Source organism: Suricata suricatta, chromosome 7 (assembly GCF_006229205.1).
Source record: "Suricata suricatta isolate VVHF042 chromosome 7, meerkat_22Aug2017_6uvM2_HiC, whole genome shotgun sequence".
Taxonomy (NCBI): domain Eukaryota; kingdom Metazoa; phylum Chordata; class Mammalia; order Carnivora; family Herpestidae; genus Suricata; species Suricata suricatta.
The window spans coordinates 96,856,029-96,872,007 of record NC_043706.1 but is presented as its reverse complement, the minus strand read 5'-3'; the positions used below and the strand labels follow the sequence as shown (position 1 = coordinate 96,872,007).

Sequence of the window (15,979 nt, the reverse complement as noted above, 5' to 3'; positions counted from 1 at the left end):
TGCTATTTGAAACTACAATTGGATGAAGAATATTCTCCCCCCCTCCCCCCACAAAAAGGAGAGACAAAGAGACCTAATTTGCTCAGCATAAAGTGTAAGAATTTTAGTTTTCTGCAAGTTGAGTTTTCTGAATTCCCTGGAAGTCATCAGGAAACAAGGCAAGCTGTCTGTCTGGATGGGTGGCAAGGCGCCTAAGGGCAAAAACAATAATGACAGGATAGGACCATGATCTGGAATCAAGGTCAGCCAGAATCGTTATGAGACTTTTACAAAACCCTAATATCTAATATCCAGGATTTGGCTGTATGGCTCACAATGCACATCTCATCACCCTAAAAACTGAAACCTGCTACACTCAAAGCATTGCGTTCAGAGTACTTCAGAGAGGAATGAACATGCCCAGTAGGGTTTCCATGTTGCCTTCTCCTGGCTGATCAGGACAGAACAGACACACATGCTCCAAGCAGAGGAACTAACAGCACAGTGAAGGGACCATCATCAAGGAGAAAAACTCAGCATCTAAGAATGTTCCCACACAGTGCAGGTGAGGGCTGGCAGAAATTCTGGCCTATAGAGAACAACCAGTGACCTGAACGATTCTGTGAATGGAGGCCCGAGAGAGCCCTGTCTCTCCTGCCTCCCAGCAAAGACCAGAGGTGAGGCAGGGACACCTAGGACACAGGACATGCGGGTGAATATTTTGAGGTCATTGAGTATGACAGGCCTTGCTTAGATCATTGGAGAGGAAAAAGAGAGAGGTGGCGGTGGGAACAGTGAAGGTCACATCGCTGAGAACCACTAGAGTTGATGACACATATGCAGACTTCTCTCTTTGAGAAAACTGTGCCAATTGAAGAGAAATGCCACCTTCTTAAATTTGTCATTCAGTAGGAAAATTCCATCACTTTCTGTTATCCCCACTACTCCATGGTGCACTCCATGGTGCATTTAAAATTAAATTGTGAGAGCTCCTGGTGGCTCAACTGGTTAAGCATCCAACTCCAACTCAGTTCATGATCTTACGGTTCATGAGTTTGAGTCCTGTGTCATGCTCTGTGCTGACAGCTCAGAGCCTGGCGCCTGCTTCAAATTCTGTGTCTCCCTCTCTCTCTGACCCTCCCCTTCTCTCTATCTCTCTGTCTCTCTCTCTCTCTCTCTCTCACACAAACACACACACACACACAAAAGAAAAGTTAAAAAAAAATTGCACTGACATGAGAGAATATGGGTACTTGTAAAATAGCCCAAACAAATGGAGCAAGTCACTTTATTTTTTTAAGTGCCATATATTGTGAAGCTGAGGTGTCGGTGTCATTGGTCCATCATCTCTGCCATCTGCATCAAAACAAAACAAAACAAAGAACATGAGCTCAAATGGACCTCCGGGATGATGAGAAGCAATAGTAAATCTGTTCTAAAAGTATACGGCCATCAGTGGGGAGGGTTTATGTACTTAGTCTTCCTTGATTTGTCACATTGAGATGTAACTTATTTTGAACTTAAAAAGTCTTCATGAGGGGCGCTGGGTGGTTTGGCTAATTAAACATCTGACTTTGGCTCAGGTCATGATCTCACAGTTCGTGAGTTCAAGCCTTGCATCGGGTTCTGTGCTGCCAGCTTAGAGCTTGAAGCCTACTTCAGATTCTGTCTTTTTCTCTGTCTGACCCTCCCCCACTCTCATTCTGTCTGTCTCTCTTTTTCTCTTTCAAAAATAAATAAACATTTTTTTTAAAGTCTTCATGAGAAATATTTGTACTCTTGAGTAGAATACATGTTTGGCAAAATCTACTTGTGATTTCTTTTTTTTTAAGTTTTTAATGTTTTCTATTTATTTCTGAGAGGAAGAGAGACAGAGCACAAGCAGTAGAGGGCAGAGAGAGAGGGTGAGACACAGATTCTGAGCTGTCAGCACAGAGCCCAATGCAGGGCTCGAACTCACACATGGCGAGATCATGACCCAAGCCAAAGTCAGATGTCCAACAGACAGAGCCACCCAGGCACGCCAAAATCTACTTGTGATTTCTAAAACCTGTATTTAGTTTTTTTCTCAAGAACAATCAGACTTATTAAGTGCTATTTTTGAGGAAAAAATTTCTAAGTTTCATGCACAATAAAATGTATGAATAAGTAAATAAATTGTTTTATTAATGACGGTAAAGATCTTCCAGAACAGCTTCTAGTAATCAGCTTCCCAGGACTCTGGTCCATTTTAAATCTTCTTTCTATTCTTTTGGTTCATTATCTTGATTAAATCTTTGCTGACAGAAACAGTGGGTAGACACACCTTTAAAATGATCTGTATAAATGTGTTCAAAATTCCTCTTCTCAAGCTGTCTCGAGTATCTGTATGTGAGCCTAGACTAACTATTAACAAGCCAAAAGCCCCCACCTCTTCTGCCTTCTTTGAGGACCTTCCAGCCAGGCCAAGTTTTTATTTATTTTATTTATTTATTTTAATTTTATCTTTATTTATTCTTGAGAGAAACAGAGACAGAGCATGAGCAGGGGAGAGGCAAAGAGAGAGGGAGACACAGACTCTGAAACAGACTCCACGCACTAAGCTGTTCAACACAGAGCCCAACACAGGGTTCAAACTCACAAACTGTGAGATCATGACCTGAGCCAAAGTCATACATCCAACTAAGCCGCCTAGACACCCCAGCCAAGTTTTAAAAGCATCAACATCTTAGGGACCCTGAGTGGCTTAGTCAATTAAGCATCTGACTCTTGATCTCAGCTCAGGTCATGATCTCATGGTTTGTGAGTTTGAGTCCCACATCGGGCTCTGAGCTGATGGCATGGAGCCGGCTTGGGATTCTGTCTCTCCCTCTCTCTCCCTCTGTACCTCTCCCATTTATGTGCCTGCAGGCATGTGCATTCTCTCTCTCCCAAAATAAATAGATAAACTTAAAATAAATAAATACCTACATACATACATCAACATCTTTTATGGTGGTTGCCAGAGGGGAGGTGAGTGGAGGGATGGGTGAAATACATTAAGAGGATTCAGAGTGCACTGACTTGTGATGAGCACCAAGTAATGTATAGAATTGATGAATCGTTATATTATCCACTTGAAATGAATATAACACTGTGTGCTAATTATACTTGAATAAAAACTTTTCTTAAATAAAAATACCAACATCTTTTATGATAAACTTGCACCCTGTTTTGCTTACAGGGCTAACTCAGGATCCTTAGCATCTTCTAGGTTTTCTCCTCTGGCAACACCTTGGATTTTCTGAGCCTGGTAAAGTGAAGCATCTGCATTTTTTTTCTCTAAGAAATTATTCCTGCCTTCCTCCTTTGTTTACTCTACGCAGCAACCTGTACTTGAAAAATAAAATTATTTCTTACTTGAAAGATTCAGGGCATGAGGTCGGTCTGTTTTTCCTGCTACTTTGTGGTAATTAGACATTCTAGCAGTTCTTTGATGGCAGTCATGGTGTCATGCATTTTGGAGTGAGAAACATCAACGATTCCCTGGAAAATCTTAAAGAAATGTTACGCTTAGAAACCTGATTGAGAACCATTTTCACAAAATTGACTGATTCGGTGGATCTGCACAGTACAGAACTCCTCATTATCTGACTCCTGGGAACAGACCATTTAAATAAATCTCCTTAAATAGTCTCAAGTGAAAAAAACAAGGAACAGAACAATGTACCTCCTAAACGAACATTTAGATAAAATATATACATATACACACAGAAGACCTCTGGAGGAATTTCCAAGCAATTGGCAACGTGAGTTGTTTTAGAGGAGAATGAGGTAAACGGGGAAGGGACTGCCATGAGACAGCTTCACTATGTGCCTTTTTGAACTTTGTACCAAGTGCATTTATTTAAAATATAGATACATATATATGTATATACATATATGTGTGTTATATAACACACAGAACATATACATATATATATATGTAAAACAAGTAGCAAGATGTGAAAAATATCTCTGATGGATATAAATCTGGCAGTTGGAACTTTAAGATCATTGGTGCCCTGAACACAAACCACACGTCAGTGACTATGACAGGCTCACTGTGCCCCACGCAGGCGTCGAAGTGGTATAGTGGTCGGGCCTCAGGGGCTCGGGGGCTGGAGGTGAGGAAGGCCCTGCTTGCTTAAGCACCTAACAAAATGGCTGGGAAAAAAGCACTTGCCTGTTTTGAGGTTGGAAATGTTGATACAAAAGCACAGGTACTCCCAAATGTAGGCAAATAAATCTTGGACCAGGATAACAGGGGTACTTGAAGTGAAATTCTCAAAACTGAGTCACAAGGGAATAATTGTGAATATGGATTGAATATTTGATATTAATCATTCATTTTTTTTGGTATGATAATAATATCATAATTACATTTTCTTATGTGCTTTTCATTTAGAGATATTTATTGAGTAGTTATGGGTCAAATGATATGTGAGATTTGCATCTAAATAATCTGGCGGGGAGGATTGGCATTTGTTGATAATTGTTGAAACCCAGTGAGGATTCCTTATACTATTCTCTGTTTTTGTACATGTTTGGGATTTTCTATTAAATGAGAAACTGTGGCACGTTTTGTACATCGTCTTTTAGTTTCTGACACTGCTGGTAGAAGGGAAGGAGAAGGAAGCTGAGGGAAGGCTGCGAGCAGACCGAATCCTGGGAGACTCACCAAAGCTCCAATGGCTGGAACCAGGGAACATGAGGCCAAATACAGGGAGGCTGCGGGGCTGCTCTGTGGGTCTCCAGAAAGGCATTTGGGGAAGGGAGTCTTCTAGAAAACACCCAAAAATCAACCCCATGTCACAGCAATGTTGGCACAGCAGAAAATGAGTCAGGAGTAAGTCCAACTGCAAAGAGAACACAAAAGATAACAGTGGCTTAACACGAAAAGCTGTTTATGTTTGCGTCACTCCAATGAAGGTGAGGGGACGTGTCCCAAGGCCAACAGGGTGTCTCTGCAGCCTTCGGAGGTCCAGGCTTCTCGGGCCTTGAAGCTGCCCCTTGGCCCCGTGGTCCAGGAGAGTAGCATCTGCATTTGAAGCAAGAGAATGGAGGAAGAGACTGAAAAGTGGGCAGAGAGGCTGGTTCTTAAGGAAAGTTCTCAGAAGCTTGTCACAAGGAAGTCTGAAACCAGGCTGCCTGTAACACCTCTAAGCACATTGAATAGCCAGAGCAGAATCTCCCACCGATGACAGACAAACAAATTCAGCTTTTGCCTAACTCCAAGCCAGTATTTATAGGTTGTCCAAAAACAGTAGCCTCATAAGAAGCAGAAGATTATACCATTTTTTTTCCTAGATGCTTTTTATGAAGGGGGAAAAAAATCTGGCCAAGCAAGGCTTTAATAAGTGCCTTCTTCTTACAGAGGGTTCCAAAAGCAAATATTAAAAACACAGACTTAGGACACTATAGTGAGCAGTTATTTTTTTCTTTTTTTTATTTGTAAATATTTTACTTATTTTTGATACAGAGAGAGACAGAGCATGAGAGGGGGAGGGGCAGAGAGAGAAGGAGACACAGAACCGGAAGCAGGCTCCAGGCTCTGAGCTAGCTGTCAGCACAGAGCCTGACGCAGGGCTCGAACCCACGAATGTGAGACCTGACCTGAGCCGAAATCGGAGGCTTAACCGACTGAGCCACCCAGGCACCCCTGAGCAGTTATTTTTATATACAGTTTTGGGTATCATCAGGGTGGTAGAATTGATGACAGAAATCTTGGGATAAAAAATGTGGGTGGGGAGGGGTGGAGGGTACTAGGCAAGAATGCCTTTAAGGGTTTTGTTAATACACTAATCCTAGCTAAAATCACTCAACCTCCCTTTCTTCTCTTCATTGTTCTAGGGTTGTTTGTTTGTTTAAAGGCAGGTGTTAAAATTAAACTTAAATTTAAATGGAATTAATTTTATTTTTTTTAATGTTTCTTTGGGTTTTTTCTTTTTTCATTTTTTTGTTTTTTTTGAGAGGCAGAGAGAGACAGCATGAGCAGGGAAGGGTCAGAGAGAGAGGGAGACACAGAATCTGAAGTGGACTCCAGGCTCTGAGATCGCTGTCAGAACAGAGCCCGACACGGGGCTGGAACCCACGAACCGTGAGATCATGACCTGAGCCGAAGCCGAAAGCCGGAGGCTTTAACCGAGTGAGCCACCCAGGCGCCCCTGGAATTAACTTTAAACTAATTAATTAATTGAAATGTAATTAGTTGGATGAATAATTTAACGCAGCGATTAAAATCAAAATGCATCATGTCTTCACGTCCACTGGTTTCAAAGTGTGGTCCTCACCAACATAACCTGGGAACTTATTACAAATGCAAATTCTCAGTCCTCACCCAGACCTTCTGAATTCATCCAAGGGATCTGGTTTACAATAAACCTTTGAAACTAATGCTCCAGTCCAGTGATCCTTCCCCCAGGCGGCACATTACAATCACCGGTAAAACTTGGAAAAGTCCCACTGTCTAAATCCCATCCCCAGAGACTCTGATTGGATTGGTTTGGAATGTGGTCTTGGGAGTGGGGATTTTTGAACGTTCCTCATGAGACTACAAGAACACAGGACTCAGAACCGTGGCTCCAGCCCCCTTCAGTGTTCTGGGCCTTTATGGCCAAATAAAGCCACTCAAAGCAACTACATTCTAGGAATTGTGGGGGACTCATGTCCCTCCCAAATAAAGATTTCAAGAGTAGTCGTTTCTTCTCTGTCCCCTTGAAAGCTCCCGTTGACCCGGGTCAGGAGGATCAAGTTGCCCAGACTCCATTAGCCTGGGGAGGTATCCCACCAGGTCCCATCTACCTTCCATCTTGTGTCTCCGTGGCTTTCCTAGTTCTTTCCCACCTAACCTGCAGTTCAGCTCAGTTGTATCAAATGAGTCAGATTGGGATCTGTACTTATTAGAGTTTAGTCCAAGAATTCGGTGATGGAGAGAACATTGTACATGGATATTGTGGGACAGGCAGAGGCGGATGTGAACAAGAGCAGGGCTTATGATGCTCCGAAGTTGCTGTGGGGAGGCTCTTTTTAAAGGAACCCCAGATGGGGACAGGATGGGTTGAGGCCTGAGAAGGCCTGAAATTTGTGGAGAGCTCTTGGAAGAGAGGTAGGAAGGGTGGTAATAATGAATAATATCTTGTTATACTAATGATTTTGAATTACAATGTATTCCCGTACTGCTATTGCTTTTTGAGGCAGCCAGAATTGTTCCCCAAATTGACTCCATTTCTACCAACCATCACCATTAAAACCTTTCTACGTACATTCATATCCACACTACAGTTCAAGGTTGGAGGCAGGGTGGAGGGGGTGGCTGAGAAGTGGGAAGAGGAGGAAAGTAACTTACACAGATGGGTGAGGGGATGGGCACACCATGATGCTTTCTTGTATCAACCCCTAAGTAAAAACAAATAATCATTGTATTACAAAGATAAGTCAATATGTGGGGTGCCTGGATGGCTCAGTCAATTAAGCGTCTGACTTCAGCTCAGGTCATGATCTCAAGGTTCATGAGTTCAAGCCCCGGCATCGGGCTGCTGACAGCTCAGAGCCTGCAGCCTGTTTCACATTCCATGTCTCTCTCTCTGCCCCCACCCCCCAGCTTGTATTTTGTCTGTCTCACTTTCAAGAATAAACATTTTAAAAAGCTGGATATGTGAAATGTTTTGCAAAGGGTAAATGCCAACTGACAACAGAATAAGCTTGTGACCAAGTCCCCATCAAGGTGTCCCCTGGCCACAATATTAAGTCAGACAAGAGAAAGGAACCAGGCCAATCACTGGCCACTGGCATTTTCGCCTCATCATTGATGAAGAAAAAAAATCATTCAGGTCTCTCTGCTAGGATGAAGGGAACTTGGAACTTAAACCTCCATGAGAAAGAGACTGAAAGTCCTTCAAAGCAAATAGTCTTTCAGAGAACCTGAAATATGGAAATATAACACAAATATTTACCTCCAGTCCTAGGGAAACTGAGGCTACCCTTTCTTTGGCATTCTGAGACACAGGAAGGGACTGGAAACCTAGGGCCCAACCCAGGGTTTCAAACTACAGCTCCTAACCTGTAGACCAGTTGTGAAATCAAATGTGGGTGAGCCCAGCATTTTTTTCCTAATAAAATATAATAAAAGAAAATTACAGTGTATTGCTCATCATAAGTGCCATTTCAGGAAACTTTTGTTTCCACATTACCGGGACCTGTTAAGGTAGATCAGGGTGGATGCAGACCCCAAGTTAGAAAAGGGCAAGGAGACCCCTTAATTAAAATCATAGGGATCAAAAGGAAATAAGGGGGGGAAATTCCAAAACTGGACTGTCTCCCCACTCCAGTGGAGTTGGGAAGAGAAGGAAGATGACTATTTTGTTTCTTTGGAAATGAGGTCAAAAGCAGATTCCTGAACGTGTCCCAACCCAACACTTCCAAAGCAGATGTAACCTCAGAAGTGGCTGGCTCAGTAAATTAGAAAAACACGCAACCCTAAAGGACCTGAGTGGTTTGAAAGGGAGCCATCATGAGCACATGAGAGTCTAGTATGAGAAATTGCCATCTGAGACTGTGAATGTGGTGGTGGGGAGGGAGAGAGGTGCAAGCTTCAGGTTGAACAGAAAAGGACCAAACACAACTATACAGGAAAACATCAAATGTTTCAGGGATTTCACTGCAAAACATCTAAAATTCTCCCATCAGAAAATGAATTCAGAAGCAACCTGGAGGACAGTTTTTGGTGAATATCTGTCCACGAGTTAATGTGGTTGATAAGAATTCTCACAAACCAAAAATCAGCAGTGGGGGCCTGAAGTTCAGGCTTGCTGGGAGGTGTTCTACTCAGAAGGAAGAATTCCACATGCACTAGTGCACCCGGTGGTCGGAAGGCCAGGGGTCCAAGTATGTCTTCTCAATGACCACGTCCATCATTACTCATTTCCCTCATTCCCCACACCTTCTTTACTCCAGAAGGTTCAGAATCGTAACAGCTAGATGTTGTCTGAGCCAGTTGGCACCTCTTTGCCTGCCCCAATACCTTACCCTTTTGACATCCACACAGGAGACGAATTCTTGAAATGGGCAAAGGGCGATTCCCATTAGAACAAACATAAATCACCATTAACTAGAGATACCCCAAAGTTTTGTCTTTCAGGAAAACTTAAGGCAATTGTGTTTGGGAGAAAACAAAAATGAGAAATGTTCTTTCCCAGTACTTTTGTCTTTCACTGAAACTTCATGACAAAATATCTCATGTTGGCTGTTTCCTTCTTTGCCAGAGAGCTATCATTATTATCAGGAATTACAGAAAAGGCATAAAATAATGAAAAAGGCATTGTTTTTACCCACAAAGTATTTTATTTAACTTCCAAACTAAAATGACCTATTTGTATTTAGTGCAAAATAAATGCACAACATTGTCTCTGATCATCACAGCTACTTGGCTGAAAGATATAATTATTCCCACTTGAAGACTAGGAAAACTGGGGCTTAGCACTTAATAACATCCCCTAAAACCCCATAGTTCTTTAGCTACAAGGTCTACAAAATACATCCTAAAACATGTTTAGCTGCAAAGTCTGCAAAATCTATTTTAAAAATCTGCAAAACCTTTGTACTACTACAACACATGGTCTCTCCCCGGGTCATTCTGCCCTTTCTCGGGCCAAAGGACTCATTCACCTCTAACAAATCTTCCAGGAGGTGCTGAGTTTCTCATGAGCAGATTTTCATGGAGGCTCCACTATCACCTTCTCTAGGCAGCTCAGGACAGAAGAACGGACGCAAAGGCTCCACACATGAGAGATGACTGTGTGTATAGATGAGGGTATTACCTTGCACATCAAAAAACTTGACTTCTTCCATCTCAACATCTAAGAAAATTCCTAAGTGCCTCAGTTCAGGGATTGCAGGAAGGCTGGTTTCTGGGATGGAGCCGGTATAGATGGTTTCTGCCTTCTTGCTGATAAACCAGAAGCCGTTCTCAGAGGTAAAACCGTCCTTTCTCTTTCGGTCGACTGATTGCTTGCAGATCCCAAGGGTCCACTCCTCCGCCTTTCCCACTTCGACCTCCCAGTAATGGCGGCCCGAGGAGAAGCACGGGGTGCCCAGGACACAGGCCAGGTAGGCGAACCTCTCGGGATCTTCCAGGGGGTTGTGGCAGACATTCCCGCACCGAACACTCCTGAGGTCCTCAGAGAGGACGAGGAAGGAGTGGGCAGTGCTGGGATCCAGGGTCACATCCTCGCAGAACCTCAGCAACTCACTGCTTACGTGCAGGCTTTTCTTCAGTAGGGCACGGTGCTGTGTGAACAGCAAGGATATTCCTCCAATTATCAAGTCCTCCGCGGGGGCGCTGTCGCTTTCCTCTCGACACACGGGGCAGGTCACCTTCAGCTCCCAGTCTTCTAGCATCCATCTGTGCACGCAAGGAAAGCAGAAAATGTGTGTGCAGGAGAGTGAAACTGGGGTGAGGGAAATTTCCAGACAAACTGGACAGGTCAACTCCTCTTGCAGACTTAGGGCCATGGTCCCTGAAGGGTCACTCCTTGGCAGAGCTGAAGTGGTCCTTTATTAGCTTCTGAAGGTGATCTGGAGCTTTCAGTACACAATCTGCTCTTCAACGATCAGGATGTATCTAAATCCAATACAAACATTAAATAGCATGAATCTTTCTGCAGTTTACACAGGAAAGCAGCACTAAGTCACCAGAGAATCATCGTAAAAGCACTATCTGTGAGAAAAACAGGGAATCACATATCTGTGAGAAAAGCTAGGTGATCACCATGGAGAAAGACAGGACAGTGGACATTATCTTTCCAGGCGGGCAGCTGTCCTGGTGTGGAGACACCCAGATGAAGTCTTCTCTGCTCTGACTGCAGTTTCTCTGTGGGAACTGAGTGCAGTGAGATCTTTAACAGGACCTAGGAGTGCAGCCTCTGCCTCTAATCAGTATCTCTGTAGGTCACCTGCAGTTCAAGAAAAATAATTTCCATATCTAAATCTAACCGTAAAAATAAAGCCAATCCAACTCGAGCTGTCACAGAAAAGTGGCTCTAAGAGGTCCTCAGTATTTCAAAGAAAACCACCATAGGTGAGTAAAACTAGAGAAAACCACTGCAAAATGGAGACACCCATTACAGAATCCATTTTAAGGACGAAGTGTCATTCACATGAAATGCTTTAAAGCACTCTTAGAAAACAAATAAGGTGTGAGTGAGTGTGAATAAAAATATAACCACTGTCACCAACTTCTCTAAAATAGTAATGTCTGAACACAAGCCAAAAAGGTGTTCCTGATGATAAGGAGAATGCCCTCCGATTACAGCATCCACTCGCTCTGCCCAAAGCTTACTTCCAAAAGACACCTCCTGGGCCTTCCTACAAAGGTTGTGTACTTTGAGTGGGGTCTTGGAACAAGCTGGGGCCCGAACCCAAAGAGAGCCCCATTTAAGGCCAGCCAGTGCCGGTGAGATGGAGCGAATGGAGGGCTCTTCTTTTAAAGGGGGCTATACTAAGTAACAACTAACAGAACTTCCTGAGAATTCACAAAGCACACGTCCAGTTGTGGCTGAAGTGAGACAAGCAGAGACAAAAAGATGAGCCCTGTCATTCTTACCACAGAGGGACAGAGTAGGAGGGAATGAGCACTCCTGAGGCTAGCCCAGAAAACCCTGTTGTTAGAACATCCCGGAACGTATTCCCTCATCTTCATCCAACAGATACTTACTAGGAGCTTCCCGCACTCCCACCCTTCACTAGACTTTGAGGATACAGATATTGTAACAATAGGCAGGACATCTCCCCGCAAGGAACTTGGAGTCTTTAAAAACCCTCCAGTTCCTGGATGGCATTCCAGTCTGATGAGGCCTGGCTGAGTGATAAGAGACAAACTCCTTCCGGAGGTGCCTGGGTGGCTCAGATGATTAAGCGTCTGACTCTGGATGTCAGCTCAGGTCATGATCTCAAGTTCATGGGATTAAACCCCATGATGGGTTCCACAATACTAGCACTGACAGTGAGGATCCTGCTTGGGACTGTCTCTCGCCCTCTCTTTTCCCCTTGACCACTCGTGCATACTTAAACACTCTCACACTCTCTCAAAATAAACATTAAAAACAGAAAGATAAGCCTCTTTAAAACCCTCTATCACTTTCCAAAAACCTGAATTTTTTTTAATGTTCATTTATTTTTGAGAGAGAGAGACAGACACAGCATGAGCTGGAGAGGGGCAGAGAGAGAGGGAGACACAGAATCCGAAGTGTGCTCCAGGCTCTGAACTGGCAGCGCAGAGCCCGGAATGGGGCTTAAACTCATGGGCCATGAGATCATGACCTGAGCCAAAGTGGGACACTTAACCAACTGAGCCACCCAGGAACCCCCAAAAACCTGACCTTCTAAGGCAAATTGAATATGGTGCTTACAATCTAAAAAAGCTTGCCCAACCTACCTTGGAATATATGCAAGAAAACAATTTACAAAAGAAAAAGAATGCTACATTTGTAAAAATGTCCTTTTTAGTGTTATCTATGACTCCAAACAATCAGAAAGTCTAATTATATGATTCCATACTTATAATACAGCTATTAAAAGTAGCATTTCTTAAATTCCACATTTGAGTGAAATCATATGGTATTTGTCCTTCTCTGACTTATTTTACTTAGCATAATGCTCTCTAGCTCCATCCACGCCATTGCAAATGGCAACAAAACAAATGAACATAGGAGGGAAAAACAAGAGGGAGGCACACCAGGAAACAGACCCTCAGTAACAGAACAAATTGAGGGTTCCTGGAGGGGACGCGGGAGGGGGGGGGGCTGGGTTAAACACGTGATGGAGGTTAAGGAAGGCACTTGTGATGAGCTCTGGGTATTGTATGCAAGTGATGAATCGCTAAATTCTAACCTGAAACTAGTATTACACTGTATGTTAACTAACTGGAATTTAAATAAAAATTTGGAAAAAAAAAAACATTGATAAATATATTTAAGTAAAAACCCCAAAAAAGTCTTTAAGAAATAATGCTAGAAAATAAAAAGGAACCCTTTTAAAACACATACATTTGTAACTGAAAACACAAAAATACATGCATGCAGGGGTGCCTGGTTGGCTCAGTTGGTTAAGCATCTGCCTTCAGCTCCAGTCATGATCCTGAGGTTTGGAGTTTGAGTCCCAAACCATGCTCCATGCTAACAGGCCAGAACCTTCTTGGGATTCTCTCTCTCCCTTCCCAACCTGTGCTCAGGTGTGCTCACTCTCAGAATAAGTAAATTTTAAGAATATATATGTATGCAAAAAAACTTTAATAAAAAACATATGCATATAAGCCACCTGAAGTTAATATGTAAAAATTTAACTAGCAACAGAGTAGAAGGGGGAAATGTTCCCCAACACAGGATAAAACTGACTCTTTCCTGATATCTAAAGATAAAAGCATTAAAAGATAACTTGTAGCCAAAGAGAGACGGAGGACAGCGGAAAGAGCACAGAAGACGCTACTTACACTCATTTGGAATGTTGCAACCGTCTTGAAGGTCCAAGTCTACACCTCCAGCTCCTGTAGCCTTCCTTTCTCTCTGAAAGGAGTGAGGGCAGAGACTCTGGTCTTATATAGCTCCTGGGACATAGTCTCCACCCACCAGCAGGGTCATCTTCTCCACCCCAAAGATTGGATTAGCTCAACCTAACCAACTAAACAAACTCAAGCAACCCTCCTCCTGCTTGTAGGATGTTGGCTCGAAGCCACATTCAGAATTTTCCAGTAGTTATTTTCTTAGAGTTAAACTAAAAGACCTACTGCCGTGCAAATGAGATCCTCTAATTTAAAAGAGAGCTCAACTCTAAAAAACAAAATATTTTGGAGATCAAACACAAAAATGCATTGCTGAAATCTAATGTCTTGGCTGATGTAATTATTGGTGTTATCTCTGAAACTATTTTGAATGAGAACAAAATCTAAAACAGTTTCCACATCCTTTGAGTCAGTAATTTGGCTCTTGGGGGACAGTGATTGAGCAGGTTGGGAGATAACATCCAGGTAAGCCTGTTGCCCCACCATAATCACTAGTAAGATCCCCTTCTACTTCCAAATTTGCCCTACTTTAAACAATAAATTATATACCATTTATATTAGAAGTAGAAAAAGCAGGAGTGCCTGGGTGGCTTAGTTGGTTGAGCGTCTGACTCTTCATTTCAACTCAGGTCATGATCCTAGGGCTGTGGGATCAAGCCCCCTCCCCGCAAACCCCATTGAGTTCTGCCCTGAGCATGGATGCTACTTAAGATTCTTACTCTGGGGCGCGTGGGTGGCTCAGTCTGTCAAGCATCCCACTTTGCCTCAGGTCATGATCTCAAGGTCCCTGGGTTCAAGCTTCCCCCCTCCGTACCCCCCAGGCTCTGTGCTGACAGCTCAGAATCTGGAGCCAGCTTCAGATTCTGTCTTCCTCTCCCTCGGCCCCTCCCCCACAGGCAAACTCTCTCACTTTCTCAAAAATAAACAAACATTCAAAAAGAAAATGTAATACCCAAGATTTCTTTATCATCCCCCCAAACCAGAAACCGCCAGGGAGACCGAGTCACGCATGCAAAAGCAAAGGGCTTTATTACGGGCTTAGGTTGGCGGGGCCTAAACTTGGTCTCACAGGCTTTACCGGCGTGGTGGATCCGTGCTGAGAGCCCCGAACAAACGGGGGGCAGGGCTTTCAAGAGTTTGGGAAGGGGGAGATACAGGAAATTGTGACACAGGTACAGCGATCCAATCATTATTATACAATATTATTGACAGCAAGTTTATCCAATTACAACATTTAGAGTGTTAACCAATCACAGAGTAGACCCAGGACCCAGGACCCTCACGTAGGGTGTAACTAGCCTTAAGCAATAACTGATTACCTATAGCTTCTATTTCTAGGCCTGCCCTTAGGAATGTTAAGGGTATTACAAGGGTGGTCCCTCCTGCCTTGGGCAACGTGTGCCCTTCTATTGTCTAATGATTAGAGTCAGTTTGGTTCAGATTTGTGTCCTTACAAAAAAATATTCTCTCCTTCTCTCTCCATTTGCCCATCTCTCCTACTTACACTCTCTTTCTCTCTAAAAATTAAAAAAAGAAGTAGAAGAAGCAGTAAAAGTCATAATGAAGGAGAACTGACACAATCATCAAAAAAGGGAGTTGAAAGGTCAATGAATTCTGGTAGCGAAGGGCAAGTGAGAATAAACCCTCCGCCTGAGATGCACACGTTCGGCGTCACCTCCCACGGCTCAGGGTTCCTGCTCTTGCTGCAAAACCAAGTGAGCGGTTTTCTCTCTTTTTACCCTGTTTCTGTCTCCGCTTCCATGAGTTAAATACCTACCGTGGGGGTGGGGGGCTTACATTAAAAACAAATGTTCCTCTACGCCCCTTCCCGCTCTTAAACATAACTGAAAATCCCCCAAAGCTTTCTGTTTATAAAAAGTATACTTCTCCGTATCTACAGTATTACAAATGAAACCTGCGAACATTTTTTGAGGGGGGGAAACATTTCTTAAAATAACAAAACTATGATATGGTAACAAATCAATAAATATTTTCCAAAACAACCATAGAAATACAATTCGTTCGAAGAGTGTCACGCTTTTGCGTGTTTGCAAACCGCTCCAGTTACCAACTAACAAATACAGCTGCCTTCTCACATCTGCGTGATCTGGCGCGATACATTGTTTTGCTTGAACCCTGTGAAGACTCTTTGGCTTCCCCCAGATATTGAATTGGAAAAGGGAAGTCCACTGCTTCTCAACAAATTTCATAGCTCCAAGTAGCAGCTCCAAATCTTAGTTTCTTGGCAACCGAAAACCTCAATGATGAACCCAACCATCTATTTCCTGCGGCTTCTGGAGTCTCCGGACTCATTCACACAATGTGGCTAAATATGAAGGGTTGTTTCTTCTTTCTTCCCCAATCATAGAAAGGTTCTTTTCGGTTTTTTTCTACTTAAACTACTTAACGGCGGTAATGATGCCAAATCAGGTTTTTCTCTATCACTAA

General features: G+C 43.2%; 1 protein-coding gene and 1 long non-coding RNA gene across 3 annotated transcripts; both read right to left on the bottom strand.

Annotated features, from left to right (window-relative positions):
• Positions 1 to 1,251: 1,251 nt before the first annotated feature.
• On the bottom strand, positions 1,252 to 6,500 carry LOC115295460. 2 transcript variants are annotated; one of them, XR_003910408.1, is made up of 4 exons: positions 6,317 to 6,500; positions 4,658 to 4,835; positions 3,358 to 3,492; positions 1,252 to 1,335 (listed from the first exon to the last, which is right to left on the bottom strand). It is a non-coding gene; the product is annotated as an uncharacterized LOC115295460 (long non-coding RNA). The 2 variants fall into 2 exon arrangements; XR_003910409.1 differs by having other exon boundaries at positions 6,323 to 6,500.
• Positions 6,501 to 9,332: 2,832 nt separating this feature from the next.
• RFPL4B (ret finger protein like 4B) lies at positions 9,333 to 10,511 on the bottom strand. The gene has a single exon (XM_029945523.1). It carries the CDS (start codon positions 10,486 to 10,488, stop codon positions 9,676 to 9,678), a length of 813 nt encoding a protein of 270 aa, XP_029801383.1. The 5' UTR covers positions 10,489 to 10,511; the 3' UTR covers positions 9,333 to 9,675.
• Positions 10,512 to 15,979: the final 5,468 nt, after the last annotated feature.